We start from the raw sequence: 23,290 nt of genomic DNA on the forward strand, positions 1-23,290 counted from the left end.
ATGCCACGAACGAAAATCCAGGCCACTTAATTCTTCATCGATGCGACTAAAATTCAGCATAGTGTATGAAGTGTCGAGGAACTCGAGACGAACGCGTCGAGCACCGTGAAATATCGAGGAACCAGTTCGGGTTAATCTCGAAGACGTTGATTAATTCCTGCAGACTCCTCGCAGGTAAATTCAGCGTTGAAATAGAGAGGCGGCTTCTCTGTATTGTACGGTACGAGTTATTTTCGAAAATGTTCTCAGGGAGTTTAGTCTTGAATATGATTAACGAAATGAAACGAGTAACAAATGATCGTACTAGAGTGAATTAAATTTCTATTTTACTGCCTTTACGTTATAAAATTTCGCATAGTAAAGCCTATTACGAATATTAAAAGCTATCATAATTTATATTGTAATCTATTGCTACAACTCCCTTATTAATCGCGAACAATGTTGCTTAAACAAACTAATCAATCACATCGAACAAGCTACTACATTGGTGCTTGTCAAACATCGTATTATACAATAAAACTTTCATTGCTCGTAGCTTCTCCAAAATATTGGATATTTAATCCAAATAATTTTCATATAATTCAACATACTTTTTCGAAGACTATTTCGTTATGTTATTCCAGACTTGTAAGAATTATCAACAATGTTTGATTCGAAAGGTCTTAGAACGAAGCCGTTATGATGTCTTCATTTATAAGTTTCTTTGAAATAATTTACCCATTAAAAAATTTCTCAGATAGAATAGGAAACGTCTCTAATCTTCCCTAAGTTCTCGTTTTACATTTCCAGAAATCTTCAATCTTTTTCAAATTAAAGTTCGTTTAAAAAACCATATCGAAATGAAATTTCATAGTTGTGTTATAAATCTTCTTAACATCGAATGCACCGATTTATATCAAATTTCTTCTTCCTTAATATAACCGATGATTAACGACGGAACAAAATAGCAAATAAAGTAATTAAAAACTTACGAGTCGTTCAAGTATCATCGTACTATTGTAGATTATCTTACAGCATCATTCTGTAAAAGCTAGTAAAATGTGAAATAAAGAAAATCTAGTGAAAAGGGAAGAAACTGAGATTTTCATAAATTACGTAAGGGAAACAAAACAGGACAGTTGTCATCTGCAATCAGTCATGTCCCATCGGTTAAATTCTCAATCCTTGCTTGTACAATAGGACCTGAAGAATTGGTCAATTAGACGACAGGAGGATTCTGTACATACCAATCGCTGTTGGGTGGATTAGCTGATAACTCTGAATACATTGACTACTGGCCTCTAATGACCGGTCTCGTTCAATAGGTCTGAATACGACTTGAAAGTGTGAGTTTTCCTCGCTTGATCAGGTGTAGCATAATAGATGAATCGGTCACTGGCGTAATGAATGGTTCGAAAAATGACGATAGAATGGTAAAAATTATGTGGAAACAAATGGATTACAATGGAAAGGATACAATGGAATGGAATTGAAACTAGAATAGAAAATAAACGGGAAGAAGATTCAGTCGCTTCTACTCAACCATGATTGGGGTTAGGTTAGGTAGGTCACAAATCCTTTGTGTGAGATTTTAAAGCGCTCTGAAAGTAGGTACTTCATCTTTCAAAGTAAATATTCTGTCTCTATTGAAATGCATCCTCCGTTGTTACATTAGAAAATTCCCAAAATTCCCCAAAATTCTCAAAGTTATTAAACGTTATGAGTTTGAGATTTCTCAAATTCTGAACCTATTCGTGTGATGTGTTGATTTAATACAGCTTCCCTAGATTAGAAAATCCCCAAATCATTTTGGACTAGAAATTTTCCACATTTCTCTAGATCAGAAAAGTCCCCGATTATCTTAGGTTAAAAGATTCCTAAATTCCACAAATTCTAGAAATTGGAAAATTACGCTTGGAGATATCGCTTAGCGCACTTTTTCCTCTGTAAAATCCAAGATAGCAAAATATAAAAAAGAATATGCGTTAAACATCTGATGAAAATCTCGAATCTTGTCGTTGGTGAAAAATGGAGTATATAAATAATTATATACAGATATAATCTATCTGTCCGATTATTTTGTATAATGAAATAATAGGTAAATGTACTGAGTTCTTATAATGCATATAAAATATAGGAGAAAAAGAAGTCAGTTCTGTCCAAATGTGTGAGATTGATTTTACGAGCTAGAGTAAATAGAAAAGGATGCAGTTGCCGAAGTAGATGAAGAACAAGGACTGAGTGAAACGAATGGTGGTGCTCGCTTGGGATTGATATTTGAACAAGAGATATATCCGATTAAATTGCAGCTGTTTCTCGAATTGATTGTCATAGAATTTTTACTGCTTTAAGAGAATATAATTTTATGATCTGCGAGATATTTAATCTTTTGACGTATTTACTCCTCGAACACTTTATTAACGATGGAGAGGAAACATGAAACAGATCAAGAAATAGTGCGTGGTTTAAAGTTTCTCTGTAGAAAATGCGTCGGAACATATTGCTTTTATAATATTTTATAGGAGAGTGAAATACCCTAGCAATTTATTGCTCGCTATTGGGAGATTTCAAGTGAGTATATCTCATCGCAATTCCATTAACCTCTTTTGTTCCCGATTCATGAGACTGAAACATCTGTTTCATTGACTGCAATAATTTACTCGTCACGTATATCGCATAGTGAACAAAAAAGCAAATATCGAACGCAGATGTTATCTATTCAATATGTTACATTAGGGAAAAAGCGGAATTCCCTAGGAACTAAACTAGAGGACTTAGAATTGAGCTATTACTTAATCTGTGAAATTAATTTAAAGATGTTTCCAAATAATGCATTTAAATAAAATTCATTGTTTGCAATAATTACAATTCCAATACAAATTCAGTAAAGTTACTCTCAAAAAGTTTCCATATTTCAAAACATTTTCCTATAAATCATTGTATATTCTCCAAATCCTTTATACTCCGAAGTTAATCAAAATTGTTTCGGATAAAAAATCCTTAAATTCTAAAAAGATATTCTGACCAGTGATTCTTCTTGGTCTGTGAATTTGAAAGCTTGAAAACTTCCCTAAATCACTAAAAGCGAATGAAATTATCTACTCTAAACTGAAATATCTCAGAATTACAAAAATTTCTCGAAATTATTAAATTACACTAACACTTTAAAATTTCCGTAAATTTCTTCAGAGACAAGGTTACTATCGATATTTTGCGAAGAAAACATGTCGAAGGAGATTGATCACACCATCAACTGTAATAACGAAGGTCCAAAATAAAAATCTGTACACGACATAATCGCGACAGAAATAATTCTTGATATAGGCAATTATTTTTCGTTTCTATCATGTGATCGATGCATACGGTACGAGCAGCAACAGCGATCGCTTATGTATATTTTAAGAAAGCGCGATTCGAGCCGGAATTTCGTGCGATCCGTGGCTGCTGCTGTATTATGCATTCTCAATCAACGGAGTGGAACGTTTGTCTGTTCTACGAAATGGCGTGCAACAATCCCGATACGAGGAACTCGCTATAAAAATGGCAAATGCTAATGTTATTCCCAGGAAGAAGACGAACATCTTCCAGCTGTTTGAGATTTCAGTAAACGAAAGTTTAAATTTGCATCTAGAATGTGCTCGAAAATCGCCTCGTAATTATTTATGCTTAAGAATAGTAAAATTAAAGTAAATGGCAGTAAAAAGACGTAGCAATTTTTGTTTAATGCCATTTACAATAATTCATGTTATAATAGTAATTTTTATTTAATGCTATCTAATTTATATGCAAGATGAAAAGAAGCTTGCTACAAATGATTATTCTATTATTATCCGTCGAGGATGATTTTTTAAATACATATTTACATTAAAACGATTTATAATGTACATCTAAATGTATTAACACATAGTTGATTATAATTAAAGTAATATAATGGAAACAAATATACATGTGTAAGTATAGATTGTCCGAGAAGTTTCTTTCGTTTTATAAGGAAATAATAGACGCACAATGTTTTTTGTTTTGTATTAGTTTATTGAATTTTGCACGAACATAATAATAGAAATATGACGAAATAGATCATACCTAATTTGATAAAATAATACAAAACAGAAATTGTTGCTCATCTATTATCACCTTACGAAAGAAACTTTTCGGATAACTTAATATATACATGCTATATATCAAGAATGTATTTCAAATGTATCTCATACTCTTTGCAAGCTGCTCGCGAACTATAAAACTCGACATTATATATTTCAGCATATTTTCACAAAATATTGCAAGACTCGGCAATATAGTTAGTATGTAATTAGTATATTAATAATAATATAATATTACTATTACCGTTATTGAAATATCAGTTAATGAATCGAGTTACAAACACTCGATCTCATGGGCGTAAAATTTTCTGCTCGCAATAAAACATTCGAGAAACTGTTTCGGTTTCAATGCATATAGACTGACGTGTGCATAATATTCTTCAATTGCCTATCAGCTCGCAAAGTTTCATAGAAATCTATGCACAATGTTGGATCGCTAGTTACACTTCAACTACGAACAACGCGTTTCAACGAGATGAAAATCGATTTTAGTCGGTCGAGCAACGGTCCTTTGTCATAACTCGCTTCGAAGAAAGTACCCAAGGAACCATGGTGCTGTTTGTTCTCGTTCATACGGCCATGAAATGTGCAATAATTCATGAATACACCGCATGTCTCGATACATGGATTCTGCTTAAGATCGAACTTTGTTCCCTTGAAACTATTCTAAACTAGCGTTGAAGGTACTTACAACTATTGATAACACTACGGCTAAATATTGATAACATCGATAAATCGATATACGGTAGATTCCCTATTAACTGGCCTCTGTGAGATCAGATATTTAGGCAAATAAATGCGTTGTTTGTTCTTCTGCATTGTTCGTATGTTTAAGTTTTGTCAAAATATTTTTCGATATTTTTAATATTTACTATGATCATAATATTTGTTGTAATTGTCGAAACAATGGAAGTTACTTCTATTATGTCGTCCGAAAAGTTTCTTTCGTTTTATAAGGAAATAATGGATGCACAACATTTTTCGTTTTATATTATTTTATCGAATTACGTATGATCCATTTTGTTCTATCAAAATAAAGATCATAACGTTCGGCAGATTAGGTTTCATGTTTGTATAAAGATGCATCGCTGTAAAACCTAATATCGAACAACCTAATATTATGTATCTCATAAAATTTATCACGTCGCATAAATTATCGTTTATTACATAAAATTCAAGTCTAATCCAAAAGTTACGATCATCCACGACCAAAGGGCGGGAATTAAGAGTCGGTATAAAAGTAATATAAATACTGTTAATAAGAGGAATGGTAGATGTTAGTTGAATTCAGGTAAATTAGTCTTCGAGAAACTATTAATCAGACTTGTGTTCTAACAAGTATGATACAAAATAGTTGAGGCAAGGGTTGCGAATTCTCATCCTGAGTTATTACCCTATTAATCCTTATTTGCATCACTGCATTAAACGAGAACAATCTATCAGCATCTAACTTTAAGTAACATTCGAAGAATTCTGAGCCATTGTACGATCACTTGTTACAAGCTTTATGACATTACATCGCTAAAAAGTTTCTAAGTATTCATGGAAGTCCATTGATTGCCAACTTCTAAGAATACTTTAAATGCTCCGAGTTTTCATACAATCGACTTGTAGTAGAAATTTTCAAATTCTGATACCATGCAATTTATCAAGTTTGAAATTTGAAAGAGTTTGCGTCTTCTTACGATTAAAGAAGCAACCCTCAATGTGTAAAGATCAGGAACAAGGATCGCTTAATTACGATCACTTAATTGTACAAACAAATTTAGATGAACCTGATTTTAATAAAAAATTATCATTCAAAACTAATTATACATAATACACTTTATCTAAAGAAACGACGTTTATTATACAATAACCTAAGAATTATTAACAAAAGTTTGCATGAAAAGCATAGAAAAATTCTATTCTTTGCAGCCTTTGTATTTTCCGTATTCGAATAATATAGCAACTGAGGAATAAAACTAGGTATTTAATATCTCCAGCTTCCAAGAACGATAGGTCCAGTTCCAACGAAAATGTTGGCAGGAGACAAGCTCGAAAACGCTCTAAATTGTCTGGAATTCGCGGAGCTGGCCACGCGGCGTGCTCGTTAAAACAGATTCTCGTGTAAAAAGTCGCGCATAAATCTCGACTCTTAGGGATATGGTTATCGCCAAGGCGTAATCTCTCGACGCTTTTAGGTCAGTGTCTAGTGGTACGTACAGGGTGTTAGAAAAAGAGACTCGAAGAAGGCTGTTTAACGCGAATTCCAACACACAGTTTCATCGATGAATATATTTAAACGTATGTGAAACTAATGGATCGATAGCTCTCTATTAAATTTAAAATATCAGATATTTTAAATAGTGATAAGAGTAAAACGAACCCTTTCAGAATCGAATATTTTTGAATTATAAGAAAAATATCCTTTTTTATCAATTATTTATGAGTTGGTAGTAATGACACAACTCTATATATATATATATACGCTCGTGTAAATTTTCCATGAATGCATAGACATCTGTAAACTGGTAATAATCACATAATCTGACAGACTACACTTCTAATAGCAAAAATATTGACATCTCTACTTAAGGGTAAATATCTTCATTTTGGTAGATTTTTAAACGAAGAAACTGTAATGCAATATCAATTCGCTGTTTTCTTCGTGATCGAACATCTTCGTAATTAACCTTTCTTCAAACATTTGAAGAGGAGTCTGAAAGTATTGGGATTGAAATTGAATTGGAAAACGCGTGGGCTGTAGTAACTTTCCAGTTCGATCGTATCGTTTTCACCCCGCCTCACCCCGCTCTTTTTATTTATGGCGGTCAAATGGCAGTTTAATTTTAGGTTGGATAAATATTTAAAGAGCCTTCAAAACGATTCTTTAGTTTCATTCTGATTCAAACAATTTTATTCATTCGTTTGTACGATCTGATAATGAATGAAATAGTAGCAAGTGAATGGAGAATACTCTGTGGATCGTCCTACACGTTCACCGTCTAGAAATATTGCAAAAGATTCTCTGGAATGTCGAACTGTTCACTTTCCTCGAAAGTTTATTTGAAGTGGTTTTATGAAAGTTCCCAGAAAAAATTTCGAGAGTTCTAAATTTCGATTTATTGTTTAAAAAGGAATTGCATATTTTAAATACATTTATCAAAATACACCAATGGCTATAAAATATTCATTGAATTATTTAAAATAATCAAAATTAAATATTAAATATTTGCAAAATCATGTTTATTATATTATAATATATCCTAGAAGTTTCAAGTTAAATAAACTAAATTCTGCTAAAATAATATCATTTTCTACAAAATAATAGACACTGGATGAAAATAACAAGAATTTTATATTAGAGAATTACTGAAATTTTATTAAAAATACACAAATCTCTGGCAAATTTAAACAACAGCATGTAGACACGGATGAACAAAACTCCTACGCGAACTTTTTACAAACGCATCGAAACAAAAATTCTTCGGACTCTAATTGCCATCGGAAATTTAGAAGTCCGCGAATATCATAGAATACACATTCCACATAGCACGCAAAAAAATAAGATACCGGAAATATAGTACTCGTCATAAAATAATAATACTTAGAGACTGGGATAAATCTCTGCTCAAGCTTCACTTCTTTAGTTCTATTAATTGTTACGTTGAATTTTCACAAACATTCGCATATCTCCGATTAGAATGCTAAGACTCTTTGTCTGAATATATCCGTAAAACATTGTTTAAAACTAGTCGAAAAAATGAATATATTTGTAATAAAATTCCGCCAATTCTATCGTGCAAAATTATTTGAATATACTATTTTTACTTATTAATAATCGCTTTTTTCATTTTCACTTTCATTTCATTTTTCATTTTCAATTCACAAAAGCTTTTAACACCGACGCTAAAAACGTTCAATACTTTCATTTAAATCTAAACTACACTCTGACATAATAAACACGAAGCATCTCTATAAGAAGCTTGCTGGTTTCGCTCTATCAAAGACACAAAGTCTCGAAAGAGAAGAAATTTCACAGAAACGTGGAGACAGGTCTCGAAATGAGGGTGGAAGAAAGGAATAAACAACCACTCGGTTTTCCACCGAAAGTGTCAAGGCGGAAGGTCGCGTTCACCGGTGCGTGCTGACGAAGAAAACTGCCCTCCTCTTCGATGGTGGTTTTCGAGCCAAGCTTGTAGCAGCTTCGTGCGAGCTACGAGCACATTTATTGCCCCAATGCGATGTAGCTACGTTATTACTCGGCGAAGTGGGCCAATGTTGCCTGGCTGGCCTGGAATCGAACTGATTAAAGCAGACCTTTCAGAAATTGCGCTTTCACCACCCTTCTTTCCCTCTTTTTGTTTCTATCTTGTAGCGAAGCTTCCTTGCTTCCTCGGGCAATCGTTTGAGTTTCACTTCGCAAAGGGTTGAGTATTTATTTCTTTTTTTTTTTTTTATGGTAGAAGTAGAACATGCAGGTTTAAATCGTTCAAATTGGAGAGGTGTCGGTCGACAAGGAACTAATTTTAGATTTTGAAGTGCACAGAAATTGTAACTCAAAAGTGTGAAGATGATAATAGTTGTAGATTATAATGTATGCTGTGATTTACGGAAAGCTTTCTTGATTCTTCAGGAAATGATTTCGGTTTCATTTCACAAACGATAGAATTTTCTTTTATTGATTCTTCGATTTGAAGAAATAGCGATTAATGAGGAACGAATTTTGGATTCTTTAAAACGTGTAGAAATTATAATGCAAAAGTGCGAAGTTTAATCAGATGAATAACCATAGATTATAACAGAACCGTTCATAATTATTTGAACGATTTCAAAGTTGTAACCAATGATGATACAATTAAAACAGTATTCATTGGCCGGCAAGAAATTATTGTGCGTGAATTGTATAATCAAGCGTCATCAACGGTCGTTAGTCATGTGTATAATTACTTAATCTACCCTAATTATCTCGTTTTCTCGTCAGTCACTTGCAATTAAAGAAACCACGCGCTATTTCGAATCAGAAAATATTTTTACTTCCGCCAAATCTGAATACGGAAAACTTGAGATAAAATTAATTAAACGCAAACTTAACGAAAAGCTAGGCGGAACAATAATTAATCGCATTTTCTAAATTGATTATTGCGTTTTAATTACAATTACAATTTTCCTTGCACCGAAAATCTACAACAAACAGCTGCAACAATATTTCCGCCGTCTCGAAAGCTGCCACTTCGTTTAAACCCCTAGACCCCTAGACTACTTAAGCGCTGAAAAGGTGAAGCTGAAAGTAAGTCGAAACAAAAGCAGCCGAGGTCTGTTAATTAAACTTTCGCCCTTGGAGAACGTTCTCTCAGCTCGCGTTTTCCGTGTCTTCGAGAAAAAGCAATGCTCTTGGCGCACAGACAAGACTGAATCTTTTACTGGGATAACGGCGAATCGTCATTTTCCTTATTCAACCAGGGCCGTTTTAATGATTTCACGAGTGCTTCCAGGTCAACCGAGAACGAAAAGCGTATCTGGTGCGTGATATTTTCGTGCGTACACACGCGAAACAATTATACGAGGTGCTTATTTACCAAATTGGTTAAGTCCACAACACGGAAAGTAAAGAAAATTGATGAAATCATATAAGAGAAGCATCGATCAAACGTATTGGCACTAAGATTTCGAAAATTTCAAGAAGTATAGTTAACCACTTTGTCCTGTGAACGGCTCAAATATCGCGTCATCGGGCGTGGATTTTGTTAACGATTTTTTCTTCAAAAGGAACGAGATCAACTGCTTTTAGTTGACATTTTTTACTTTCCAATATAATATTCTCTTATTTATACTTGTCTATTCTCTGGACACAAAATTATTTAAACGGAAGGGTCTTTTGAAATAAAAAATATAGCCCTTTTTTAAATGAAAAATATTTTTCAAAGCATTGATACGATCGTAGAAAATATAATAGATGTTACACAATTGACTAAATGAAATACAGTTGATTCTTTTTCACATCCACAAAATTGTCATTGCTGGAAAGCCAATCTAATATATATTTGCTACTTCGTTTAAAGATTTCCATAAATCGCAGGTGGTAAAAATGTATGTAAATCCTGGCTGTCGAAACACAAGCTATAAAGAAGTAACTTTCGTAAGAAGTATTTTTATGAAATTTTAATTACGTCAGAGAATGTTTCAAATTCTAAAGTTAAACGAAACACTCCGCATATTTGAAGTGCAGTAATAAAATGCAAGAGCCTCGATCAATATTTGCGAGGAAAGGTCATTGTTGGCGGAATTTTCGCGCGTTTCTTGCGGTTTTACGACCGATATTCCTTCTTCCTCTCCCTTTTAGCAGCTCGTTAGCCGAGAAACGGTACGAAAAGAATCCGGGTAACGTAAATTCGTCGTAAGGCGCAACATTCCACCGTAAACAGAATGAAAATAAAATTTCTGGTCGACGTTTGCGAGCAGAGCACGTGGTAGATGCGCTTAAAACGTTGGCTTAGGTCTTGGTAATTGAGTAAAGTTGGCCCGGAAAGACAATAAATGGAATGACCGGTTTGAAGAAGGCCGCAGCCTTTTGAGATAAGTAGGTTACACGTTGGGCCTGGATTACAAAATTCTAATGCAAAATTCAGGGAAGGCTATGACTGATCCTGAGAATGAAAGGAACAGAACTGGCTAATTTAGTGAGACAGGAAGCTGAGAGCTCTTGAATGGCACGAGACAGGAAAACGTTTCGTTTTAATCATCCTGTGGGTGTTTTCTTTCCGTTTTTTAATTAATGCGATTGAATCACATGAAATTTGTTGTATTTTTCAAAGGCACAGATATTTTATATTAAAAAGTCTATATACATCGAATTATAAAAACACTATTAAATGATTTCACAAACGCTTAAACATTATTAAACGTTGTTTTATTTACTTTTATATATATATTGACACGTGTTGTATTGTATTGTTGTAAACTTCTGCTATTTCTAGTAGCAAGGGAAATGATTTTGATGTACGATTTAAGCGAAACACCCTATACACAAAAGTATAGAAATATACATGTTTCAGTGTTAAGTATAAAAATATGTACTGAAGGACGTATATTTCTATTTCGAGAAATAAACTTTATCTTTACAAGGTATCAACACGATCTGCTAGCATGTTCTCTGGTATCCAACTACTTTCATCTGAAACACGTTTTCGCAACTTTCACATTTGTTGAGATATTTGCTTTGAGTTAGACTTCGATTTTTTAGACTCGTCGAAAGTATGCATTTATGATATTGGAATGTTAATTTTAAGGCTCGTTCCACTTGCCAAAGTAATTTGCAAAGTCAATAACGTCAACGGTATACGATATAATAAAAAATGTAAAAACATATTGCAAGAAATAGTTTCAAAAGTATTTAAAAGAAAAATAAAGAAAGTACGAAGGATACTGGAAAAAAGTTTCTTAGGACCTTGCACAGTGACTTTAGCATTCTTCCTATTTTCTAAAGTAAAATTCCTTTTAAAATGTAAATGTCCTTGTGATACAGAAATTCAGGTATACAACTATTGCGAAAAGAGTATTAAAAATGCAAATTAAGAGTGTTGATGTATACGTAAAATGCCTAAAATATTGATTATGAATGATATCGATATAAGAAATTTATGTTTCATCTCATTTTCGTGAATCGAACAATATTCATTGCTAGACTACGTTGTGTCTGGCCATTACGGAATATTCTACTTAAGACGATTATTCTACTGTAATTCTACTGTTCGTTGAACTGTTGTTCGCATATACGTTAAGAGTTGTTGCTGAAAATTATTGACAATAACGGCTCATAATATTCAGATTTATATGATTCGGCATTTTCCAATAAAAATTGAAATTATTATCGATTTGAATTCTAAATGAATTATTATCGACTGGTCATTTTTCTGACAAGCAATATTATTACATAGTAATGTAGATATTTTGCAAGTAATGGAGAATAATGAATTAATAACATTGGTTTCGTATCTGATTTCAGATTCTACTGGGATCTCTGCATGCTCCTCCTGCTGGTAGCTAATCTGATAATTCTGCCAGTCGCCATTAGTTTTTTCAATGACGACCTAAGCACTAGGTGGATAGCCTTCAACTGCCTTTCCGACACGATATTCCTCATAGACATTGTCGTCAACTTCAGGACAGGTGAGTACACATACGAAACTCATGTGATTTGAAACTAAAAAGGTTTAATCTTAAGAAGTGCAGGTAATAATTAGATAATAAAATATAATCAATTTATCCAAATGTCCAAAAGCACAAATAACATTTAATGTAACGTTTTAGAAAGCAAGATAATCAATAATATCAGTGTACCAGTTAAAATAACGAAAGCTGAGAAGCAGAAAAATAACGATTTATCAAAACCACGACAGTAAAGATTGTAAGCTACCTAAAGAAAAGAGATAAAAACGAGAAAAATTACGACGTTCGCTCTCGCAGAAAGAATACAAATGTTCTGTAGTAAAAATTCAACATAAATACATATTCAACATTGCCGGAATCTGTATTTTAGTATACAATCTGTACACATAGTATAAAAGGAAGGAAAAAGTCAAGAAAGCTGGTTATATCTTTCAGCAAATTTGGTTTTCCTATGAAACACTGTTACAAACATTTCCAAATCATAAAATATTCGACAGCTATCTTTTCGTTTGCATATTTGTTTACTCAGAGAATTTCTATCCGTGATATAAATACAATTTTTGCGTAGGTTCGTATTTTATCAACGCAAATTAAAAAGATAATCCAAATAGAAATCTGTTTCGCCTACTGAAAGTTATAGTGCGCACTCCATTTTGGATATTTCACATATTTTCGCGTATTCTATTCATCCTGTTCATTTGTATATGTTGAAATTTTGCATAAGAGCATAAAAGTCAGCAGTCTAGATATAACAATCGCCAGTCGGTCACTAAAGACACATTCATACAATTTAAAGTCGCTCGATAATAAAAAAGAAGGAGGCAAGCCTAGGGAATCGAAGACCATTTGCTAACGCGAATCTCACCGTCTAAAAAGTTTCTCATTCCGATTGAGTTCCGTCCGCTTGCTCGTTTCAAAGCCTTATCGGCGGTGTGCTGAAGTATTCAGCTAAAATCGTTCGATCCCCAGGTACAAAAAGAAGCGACGAAAAGACTCGGCATTTTGCTGGACGATCACATCGGGACTAATGGTAACCTCGTGTCCGCGGAAGGGGAAGCCAGAAGCGATGCAAAGTTTGCATTGTCGCGTGCACGTCGGGAAAAGGACATTGAGGAAAGAATGGTCGACCTCGTTCCTCTTCTCATTTTTCTGTCGCCCATTCCGTGCTCCTCTCATCGGACCAACCCAAATCTCTACTTCCTCCCTAAACGACCGACGCGACGATTCAGTTAACTATACCACGCATTTTCGTTTTCATGTGCAGCTACGTGAACGTTGAAAATTATATGAAAAGTCGTGTTGTTTTTCATACATGTCTTTTCTAGTATAAAGAAGTGAGGGTGATTCGTATATAGATTAAAGTTGGACAGAACTTTGGAGAGAAGAAAGAATTTGTTGTTTCGAGGAATTTCGAGGTTTGTGTTCTCTAGTGGAATAATAATATTAGCAACGTACAATAAATGCGATTTTATTAAATCACAGATGTCTAAAGGGGTACATCTTTCCTGTAGATATTCGTCAGTTGTTTTTGTAAGGAGTTCATCGTTATGCTTCCAGGCTTTGAAAAGGTCTCAAAAATACTAAACGTTCTACAAAAAAAAAAAAAAAAAAAAAAGGGGGGGAGATTCAATACATAGAATTGGAAATATGATTCCTATTTGTTCCTCTGTGATCCACTTGGAATAACGAAAATATTTCACATCTCGAAAAAATTCACATCTGTGTGAAGATAATTAAAAAAATGTAACCTAGATAGAAAATTGTTTTATACGTTAAATGTTCTAAGCACTATGTTTCAGCTATTTTATATATTTTTACGTATTGCACATATTCCGCGTATTTTTGCATTTTCAAATTTTTCCATAAAAATCAGCAGACTAATTATCGCACGTTCGCTATTGATTAACAGCTAAGCGGAACTGATAGAATTTTATTCGAAAAATTCCCACAGCAGAATTTTTCATATATTCCTCCATTTGGTCACGATTACGTAATATTGTTGCGAAAAGGCTTCGAGCTGCAGCCTCCTTTGAGATAACGTCAGTGTCACTGCCTTCAGAAAGCTCGGCAGAAATTTGAAAAGAAGAAACTTGTAATTGTTGACATTAAAGGGAAGGTTGCTGTCAGGAGAATCGTGAAAGAGAACGAACAAAAGCATGGAACCGAGTGAATCGTGGCTTTAACGCGAGTCGATTACATTTTTATGAAGTTACATTCCGATGCGGGACCGGAGGATCCAATTTCGTTTTATCAAAGGCGGTTTGAATAACGGAAAATAGACTGAAAGAGCTAATTCCTACAAAGGAAATTGTACGAATTCTTTAATCACATTTAGGACATCAGGTGGATTATTTTATTACTATTCGATAATATTAAAATACAAAATTTTGTTTAATTTATACTTATTTCTAGTAGTCAATTGCGATTCTTTACAACAAATTTTCCTCGCTGCAACACATTTTGCAAACTAAGATACCTGTACACTTGAATACAATAAATAATAAATAAAAACTATTTTTATTATAGCTTTCTTAAATACAAGAACTCTTATCGTTACGAAGGTGGCATAATCCTTGTTTCTGGAAAAATGATTCGTTTCGAGTTTTCCTATATATCAAAAAATATATTGCCTACATTTTCAAGTACGCACAGAAGTAATTTCCAAGATATCAAGAGATCTTGATATTGTTTACTATATTCGAGTTTCCTTTAGTATTGTGTCCATCTCATTGTCCACTGCTTCAACCAGCTTTCAATTACGACCCAAATAATTGAATTCGCTAAGCATCGACCAATAGCAAACACACTATTCGAAAACATCCTAGAGCCGCTCCTTCATTGGAAACCTATCGAGAGAACCTACACATCAAGAGTTTCCTAAATGCGTCGTCGGCGGTTATTAAATCTAGAAGGGAAACGTCGCGGTGGAGGCACGTTCGGTTGGCAACCCTTCAAGCGGTTCCGTGCAATAATAACATTGCTCGACACGTATAGTGGCTCAGACGTTTTCGTTATTGCCGGGGGATTAATTTGAAACGCGTTTGAGTTGGATCCCAGGAACGGAGGGAAATTAGGTCACGTGCCGTGTCCGATGAGGAACCATTGTACGCGTTAAACACTGCACGTGAACTGCGTCGATTTGCGATTGTCGCGAATTCTTGATCCAGATTAACAGTCGTTGACCAATATTGCGTTCCGCGTGACGAATATTAACGACTGGACACTAGGTGGACCGGATACGGTCGATAAAGAAATGAAATGTTTGGATGCTAATGAGGCGACCGTTTGCGGGAAAAATAGAATGTCGTTGGAGTTGTCAGATATATTTATTATTTCTGCATTGAAATGTTTTGCAATGATATAATAGGATTTGGAAAAATAAGGATCTACAAGTGGATGGATGGATCTATAACGTTAATGAAGTGAAACAAGAAATTCTTGGTAGTACTAAATATGAGGGAAATTGTTAGATTTGATCGTTTTTGTTTTGAAATGTCTTATGATAATGTAGATAATGAAATTTGGAGATTAAATTTTTAGAAAACTGAGAAATCTAAAAGTGGATGGGTTTATTAATTGAGAGATTAATTGAGAAAATCGATGTAAGTCATGAAATCTATTATTCTTATTGGAATAAAATGTGAAGATATATTTAACAATAACTAAATTTCCACGTTACATGTAAATACCGAAATTGATCTATCAATACAATAAATCGATCAAAGAGATCTAAGAAAATAATATGAAGAAATCAAAATTTTATCTTATGAAATTATCCACATAACAATTTTTACAAGAAGCTTCTAGATGAATGACAAAATACTCAAACCGTCTAGATAAACATTAGCCTAGATAATTTTCAATCCTCGAGGGATTGAGAAAATCAATGAAAAGATGAACACATACAGAAATAGTTATCTGTTGACAAATGTGAGAAAAGCCACATTATAAACTTCAGGGTACCAACATGCAAATGCATATACATATAAATTATACACTGAACTATCTCTCTTAGTTCGACCATCCAAAGAGGCACTATTGATCCTTCCACTTCTATTTATTTCTGTTAATTCGCTGTTAGAGTTTCTATTTATTTCTGAAGGTCCATTTATTGCGATCAAAGCGTAATCACCAACTCACTGAAGGTTTTCAGAAACTTCAAAGTAACATTCAATGTAGATATAGATGTGTTGTAGAGGGACGTAATTGCAGAAAAATTCTGTATTTATGTGTACTTGTGTGAACGTGTGTGGTTTCAGATCCACGAAACGTTTGTTACTTTAAAAATCAATTAATAATTCTTATAAAATGTGATTTATATCGAAAGTTAGTATTTAAGAATTTTAGAACGCTCGTATACTTAAAAAATTAAGAATTACGTAAAGATTGCTGTTTTCATATAAATATAATAATTAATTTGGAGATATTAAATTTGTCAACTATCTTACTAAAGATCTTTCTATATTAAACATTTTATTAAAATATCTTCCATTTACAAAAAATCTGATTAAAAAATGTTTCTTTGTCAGAAATTTGATTAAGGAAATTATATCATAATTTTAAGTTAAATTCTAATATTCTAATTATCAATTTCTTGATTCTGGCAATCCCTTTCTTAAATTAATTAAAATATTTTAAAAACAATAAGAAAAATTAACAACAATTTATTTTTTGAACACCTAAGAGATAAAAGAAAATAAGGAATAAGTAATGTCTGATTCGATGAAGGTTAAAATGTGTATTATTTGTGTTGCTTTCAGGCATAATGCAACAGGATAACGCCGAACAAGTGATCCTGGACCCGAAGTTAATCGCGAAACACTACCTCAGGACTTGGTTCTTTCTCGACCTCATTTCCTCCATACCACTAGACTACATTTTCCTCATATTTAATCAAGTAAGTGCATATTAATTATCCTCACTCTGGTGTACATATTTCTTGCATTAATTCGTTAAGCCAGAGTTGTGTTTTAGTTTCTCTGCAAACTCGATTTATGTAATTAATCTGTTTACACGAGCCTTGACGAGATACGTAACATTTCAACGTATAATCTTTCCAGCTGCGTAAATAAATTAATCATAGCTGTTTCTTGGTACACGAGACCAATATTTCAATTCTTTGTATTCCTACGACACTTAATTTTTTGTTTTTTATTTCGGTGTTAAGTTAACATTAATTTACACCCTGACCAGTAAGTAACATCTTGAAAGTCAGTGTGACTTCCAACTGTTCATTTTAAGAGAAAATTAATTCGTTGCAGTTTACTCGACACATGTATCTCTATCAGTGAGATACAAATGTAAACAATTTGGATTCATGGAATAGAATGATCGTAATACTTTGTAAATATTTGTGTAATTTCAACGTCCTCTTATACCTAACAGTGTTTCTATTCAATTGTGAAATTCCGTCAGACGTAGTACACTTCGATGAGATCATCTGAGAATGAGAGCTGTTTAAAACGATGTACACATGAAATATTAATATTAAACAAATTTAAAAGCTTTTCAAACAATTTCATTCTTGTTTTCTAATTGATTTTTCTTGCAACTTCAAATTTTTCGTTAATACCGCACTAACGTAAAGTGCCAATTCGAAAACTACTACCTGTAAAAATAATAAAATGAATAAACCAGATAATACGGTACAACAACCAGGAAAAATTACAGCGTTATTTAAAATAAGAATAGTGCTCGTTAAATTAACCTTACGATCGTTACTTTCAAAATTTGTAGCAAAATTACTCTCGCAACTTACAACCCTTTACCAATTTTTCTAAAGGATCCCTTTAGAAGCTTCAGGTTTAATTAACTCTATCTTGACAACGCGCTATAGTTTCCATGAAAATCCCGGTAGACTAGACAACGCAAACTCGGTTTAAACCGCTCTCATTTACTCCCGATGGCGGCAAGCTGAGATTCAATTCCACGCAGCTTTGATGGGCCGCGTAGAGAGCCAACGTTCTCATGGGATAATCGTCTAAATCGTCAGTTTCAGGACTTTAGCGAGTCCTTCCAGATCCTGCATGCTGGCCGTGCTCTCAGGATCCTCAGGCTTGCGAAACTGTTGTCGCTGGTTAGGTTACTACGATTGTCAAGACTGGTGCGGTATGTCTCGCAATGGGAAGAGGTCTATGTGAGTGTTTACCATTGTTTCTTATACCAAGCACCGTATATATATATATCTTTTTTTTCATTTGATATTCTATTTATATATATATATAGTATATATATATACATACATATATATATACACCTCATATAATATACCCACAGCTCGTGTGATCCTTGTACAAAAATATGAAAGAAACCAAGCGTCTCGTCGTCGTGTCTTTTATTTGTCAGTTTCAACAAGTGACTGACTTTTTCTTTTGTCTCTATATATATGTATATATATATAGAGACAATGTTATATATCTATATTTATTTATTTTTTACCTTTACAACCTCCCTATCTGGCCGCGCTGTCTGTCTGTACAGCTTTGCGTCGCCGTTCGTTGCAATGTTTCCTTTTTATCTACGACGATGATGGGGCCTGGCTGGTCCCTCGTGGTTTCCATTCTTTTTTCATACGCGTGCAAGTACGTATACCGTGTATACGTTTGATGCCACATGTACCACACGGTCAGTTTTTGGAACTGTCTGCATTTACAGAGCATCAATTCCGTGTTTTGTCGCAGAATATATGATATATGTAAGAAAGTATATAATATATCATTCTCTTTCATCACGGGATGGTAAAAAAAAAAAGAGAAAAACTGAAGGTAAATAAAAAAAAAAATTAAAGGAGCTCGATGCAAGTCTCTGCATACGTTGTGTGTCCAAAGGCAGTGGTCTGATGTTATACAATACATACATACATACATTTATACATGTGCATAGGTATAGGCTTATGAAAAAATTCATAAATATTCTTAATAGAGAACAATAAAATTATGTGATACGAGAAACAGAATGGACGTGACCGATCGAGTCAGGAGAAGTTCTCACACCAGTGGTGGATCTCCTTTCGTTACTTCCACGGACAGTCCCACAAACTTTTTCTCAGCCGGTCTGCCCACGTGTCTGGGTCGAGGTGAACTACGTCTCGTTTACAGCAAAGGCGAAAAAGCTTCGCCTCGACCAATTAATTCCGAATTTTATATGGGTAGAATTTTCGTCGGGACCAGTATCCAGGCTCTCCCGTCTGTTTTTCTTTTTGTTCTTTTAGTTTTTTCTTTTTTTTTCTTTGGTTCTGATTTTCGTTAGGCGACAGATTGAGCGAAACACAGCGAGGCCGCGTGTCTGTCTTCCACCATTGCGGGGAATCCCTCGGAAAACAAACTTCTTACACTAAAAACACATAAAAAGACACATACACGTATATAATCATACACATCTCCGTCTGCTCGTTATGTATGTTTATTATACCAATTTACAGCGTCTCCGCGGCTCTTACTCAATCGCAAATGTCTGCAGCATTTCCGTCAAAGAAAGTCTGTAAAAAATCGTTCGTGTCTCTTCCTATGACGCGATTACCACTTGTACAATGACCTGTTTTATGATCTCTTACTTGCGTCGGTGTGTGACATTGTTATAATAATGTCTTCTTCGATTTAAATGTTATTTAATGTTGATATGACTAATCGATGTTGTTTCGAGCGTTGTTCGAATTGGATCGTGCATATTTATACATTTATGAAAAATTTAAATCTATAAAGTGAATAGAATGCACATAACGTATAGTAAGTTCCATCCTTTTCGTTGTGCTCGTAAGAATATGAATATCCATAAATGTCCTCGGTCTTCTAATTTATTTTATAAATAAATTTATTCACTTTCATTTAAACTAAAATTTGATAGAATTATACAGTGGTTTATTTTTAGAACGTTGAAAGTCTGAGAAAAGTTCTAAGTATTATGTGAGAATTAAAAGACTAAAAAATCAATGACAATAGTGACAATGTTAGACATTAGCAATTCTTAACACGAAATATTGATTTATCAAATTTTGACAATTAACCTCTTCGGACTTTCAAATAGGACATTTCACATGTCTGCTTTTCAATGTTTAAGAAATTATTCTAGTCGCTTAAGGTCATCACCATAATGATGTTTCACGAATTTATTTATTAATTTTCATAAAAAATATTTAGTGTCATGCATCTCGACAAGCGAGACAATTCTTCCAAGTGCCTAACGATAAGAACATTTCATAACTGTTCCAATCTCTGAGCAGTCAACGCCTTATACGTAATTGCTTTTCACAGACGCTCGGAACTTCCAAGTCTTCCAAGTATCAATTTAACCAAACTCCCTTAATAATTTTCCTCAAATCTCCCAATCTCGAACAAAGATGATATTTCTCTAATTATATAACTCTTAACTCATTCTTTAATTTCGACGATATACGAACACGAGAAATTTCTCTAATATGTACAAGTGGCACGTGAGAAGAGTCCAATTTTATATAAAATCACACACACACACATACTCACACACTCACTCACTCACTCACTCACTCACTCACTCACTCACTCACTCACTTACTCACTCACTCACTTACTCACTCTTTCACTCACACACGTGCATGAGAGCTGACGAGGGCAGGCCGTGAATTTCGGTACAGAAACATATATCGTTGATATATTTCCGTCGAGGACGGTTTCTCGAGTGTGTTTCCGGTCGAATAGGCGTTCTCGCGAGGGTGTTCCACCGGCCAGATCGTGTCTCGTTAGCGATAGGTAAGTAGTTTCTCTCTTCGAGCGGAATTCCTCCTCTGGCTCGATCTTCCATGATCCACGCGTATGTATGTGTATGTGCATTAAAGCAATATACTCTCGATTATTCGTACGCGAATTATTTTTATACGACTGTCCCGAGCATCTGGCCACGAGAGAGAGAGAATCGTGTTCCCAAGCCAGACGCGCACGATGGAAATTCGGATCGTTTCCTCTGTGAATTTTAAAATGGGTCGAGGAAGCGTTCTCTCCAATTCGTTCGATCGGATCTTGGCGTAACACGCCACTATTGTGTTGCTCAGTAAGTTCTGTCTTTCTTTTTTTCTTTTTTTTTCTCTCTTCTGCGACTCATCTGCATGAAACACACGAATAATCTTGTCGTAACTGAGAAATTACATTATAAGATATATACACATATTTTGAAGTTATGCTCAATACACTTTTATATATGAAAACTCTATTACGGCAGAGTTTATTCGTACTATAAACCACGTATTAACACATTACGTACAAGTAACAGCTCCATAATAAGCAGTACACTGAGAAAACTAACTAAAGAGACTAATGCGATTCCACGAGACAGGACACTTTATAGCTGCGACCAAGAAGAAAACGAAACTTTCACATTGATCAGAAATCATTGAGAAAGCACTCGTTCGTTCATTAGACAAGGCAAAACTATGCAATGTTTCGCACGTGGTACGTAATGGGTTAAGTTAAAACGGGGAATACGTAAAAATGATGAAATATATCGTGGAATGTGTCAGCGAGAGGATATACATGGAGGATATGTCGAAGGATCTAGCCGAGGACCTGCTCGAACATAACTGTCACACTTTTTACCCTTTTATATATTTTCCTTCTCTTCCTTTTTTATATACAGTAATTCACGAAAGTATTTGGACACCTATCATAGGAAATTTTTGTAAATATATTACGTGTATTATACAAAACTTTTTTCTTATAATGAGACGCGACTGTTATGGTTATAGTGGTAGAATTTGGAACCTGAGAATGTATAATGTATATAGAAATTATAAGACATATAAATTAGTATATAGCATGAACAGTTGCCTTATAATTAGTGTTAAAAGTGATCCCATTAAATACGGAAACTTATTAATAGAACGAATGTTGTCTCTGTTTAAATCATTCAAATAATTTCGCAACCATAACGAAGTGTATTTCTGCAATAAATATTACGTAACTGCTATGTACATTTTCAAATTTCTTTCAAACTTTACCAATGTGATCATGTCGTGTGTCATAAAAAAGTTTCTGCAAAAACATTCGTAATATGTTCGAAAAAAGTTTCCACAAGTATTGGACACTTAGCATAGAATACTTGTGTGTCTGTATCATGCGTGTTATGAAAACATTTTGAAATTTCATTAGCACTGTAATGAGACACGAATATTATGATTACATTGATCAAATCTAAGAATGTACATATATGTATAGAAATTACAAGATATTTATTGCAGGCATATATTCGATAAAAAATTAGTAATGTTCATTAATATAACGAATAATTGTCTATTTAAATACTTTTATGGTCTCTGCAAAATGAATTGTACTAAACAACTTATAATTTCTATATATATATTCATATTTCTTTTAGACTTTATCACACAGATATAGTCATTCTATAGGGTCTCATTACAGTGTTAATGAAATTTCAAAATGTTTCATATAACATATAATATATTCATAAAAGGTGTGTACAAGTGTTCGAATATTTTTGTGAGCCACTGTATAAAGGACACGTCTCGGTATTTATATTCATGTATGATTTTTTAAGAGTCCTTTCTGTGTCAGTTTGATTGTATCTTGCCTTTAGCGTGAGCCGTGGCGCAACGAACAGACCAACGAATCAATCAGGCTTTCCGTCCAATCTCGAAAGAGCAACCTTTTTTCTAATCACCGTAATTATACTCTGAATGTTACTTGCGCTTGTGTTTGAGAACGTCTTGTTGCCTCCCTCTGTGCTTTTGTTTTATCTATCCCTAATCTTTTTTCCGTTCTGTTCGACGAGAGCCAGAATTCGTCGAGGCGAGCTTGCGTCGCGTGGTTCAATCATCGCTCCAATCACCGTCAGTCTCAGAAGACCCTAATCTTGTTAGTTCAAACAGAATGTTCAGGTTAGGAAAATTGTGTCGCAATCGGAACGCCGATGATATCGCGGTGATTTTCTCGTGTTTGATGTCTTTTTCTCTCTTTCTTTTTTTCTTTCGAATCGTCGTGATTCTGATGTTAAAAGGATTCATGTGCTTTTAATCTTGCCTAAGGGAGATTTTGAAATAGTTCAAGGTACGTGGATTGTAATAAATCTTGGATTCT

General features: G+C 34.1%; 1 protein-coding gene across 12 annotated transcripts in view; it reads left to right on the forward strand.

The window, feature by feature from the left end:
- LOC117238291 (potassium/sodium hyperpolarization-activated cyclic nucleotide-gated channel 3) overlaps window positions 1-23,290 on the forward strand; it is a 216,954-nt gene that overhangs the window by 161,771 nt on the left and 31,893 nt on the right. For all 12 annotated transcript variants that reach the window (XM_033503088.1, XM_033503089.1, XM_033503090.1 and 9 more), the window contains 3 exons: window positions 12,067-12,230; window positions 16,991-17,127; window positions 18,223-18,366. In XM_033503088.1, the coding sequence (XP_033358979.1) occupies window positions 12,067-12,230; window positions 16,991-17,127; window positions 18,223-18,366 (445 nt within the window). The remainder of the gene's footprint in view (window positions 1-12,066; window positions 12,231-16,990; window positions 17,128-18,222; window positions 18,367-23,290) is intronic.

Source organism: Bombus vosnesenskii, unplaced genomic scaffold, assembly GCF_011952255.1.
Source record: "Bombus vosnesenskii isolate JDL3184/JDL3185 unplaced genomic scaffold, Bvos_JDL3184-5_v1.1 scf7180000013445, whole genome shotgun sequence".
Taxonomy (NCBI): Eukaryota; Metazoa; Arthropoda; class Insecta; order Hymenoptera; family Apidae; genus Bombus; species Bombus vosnesenskii.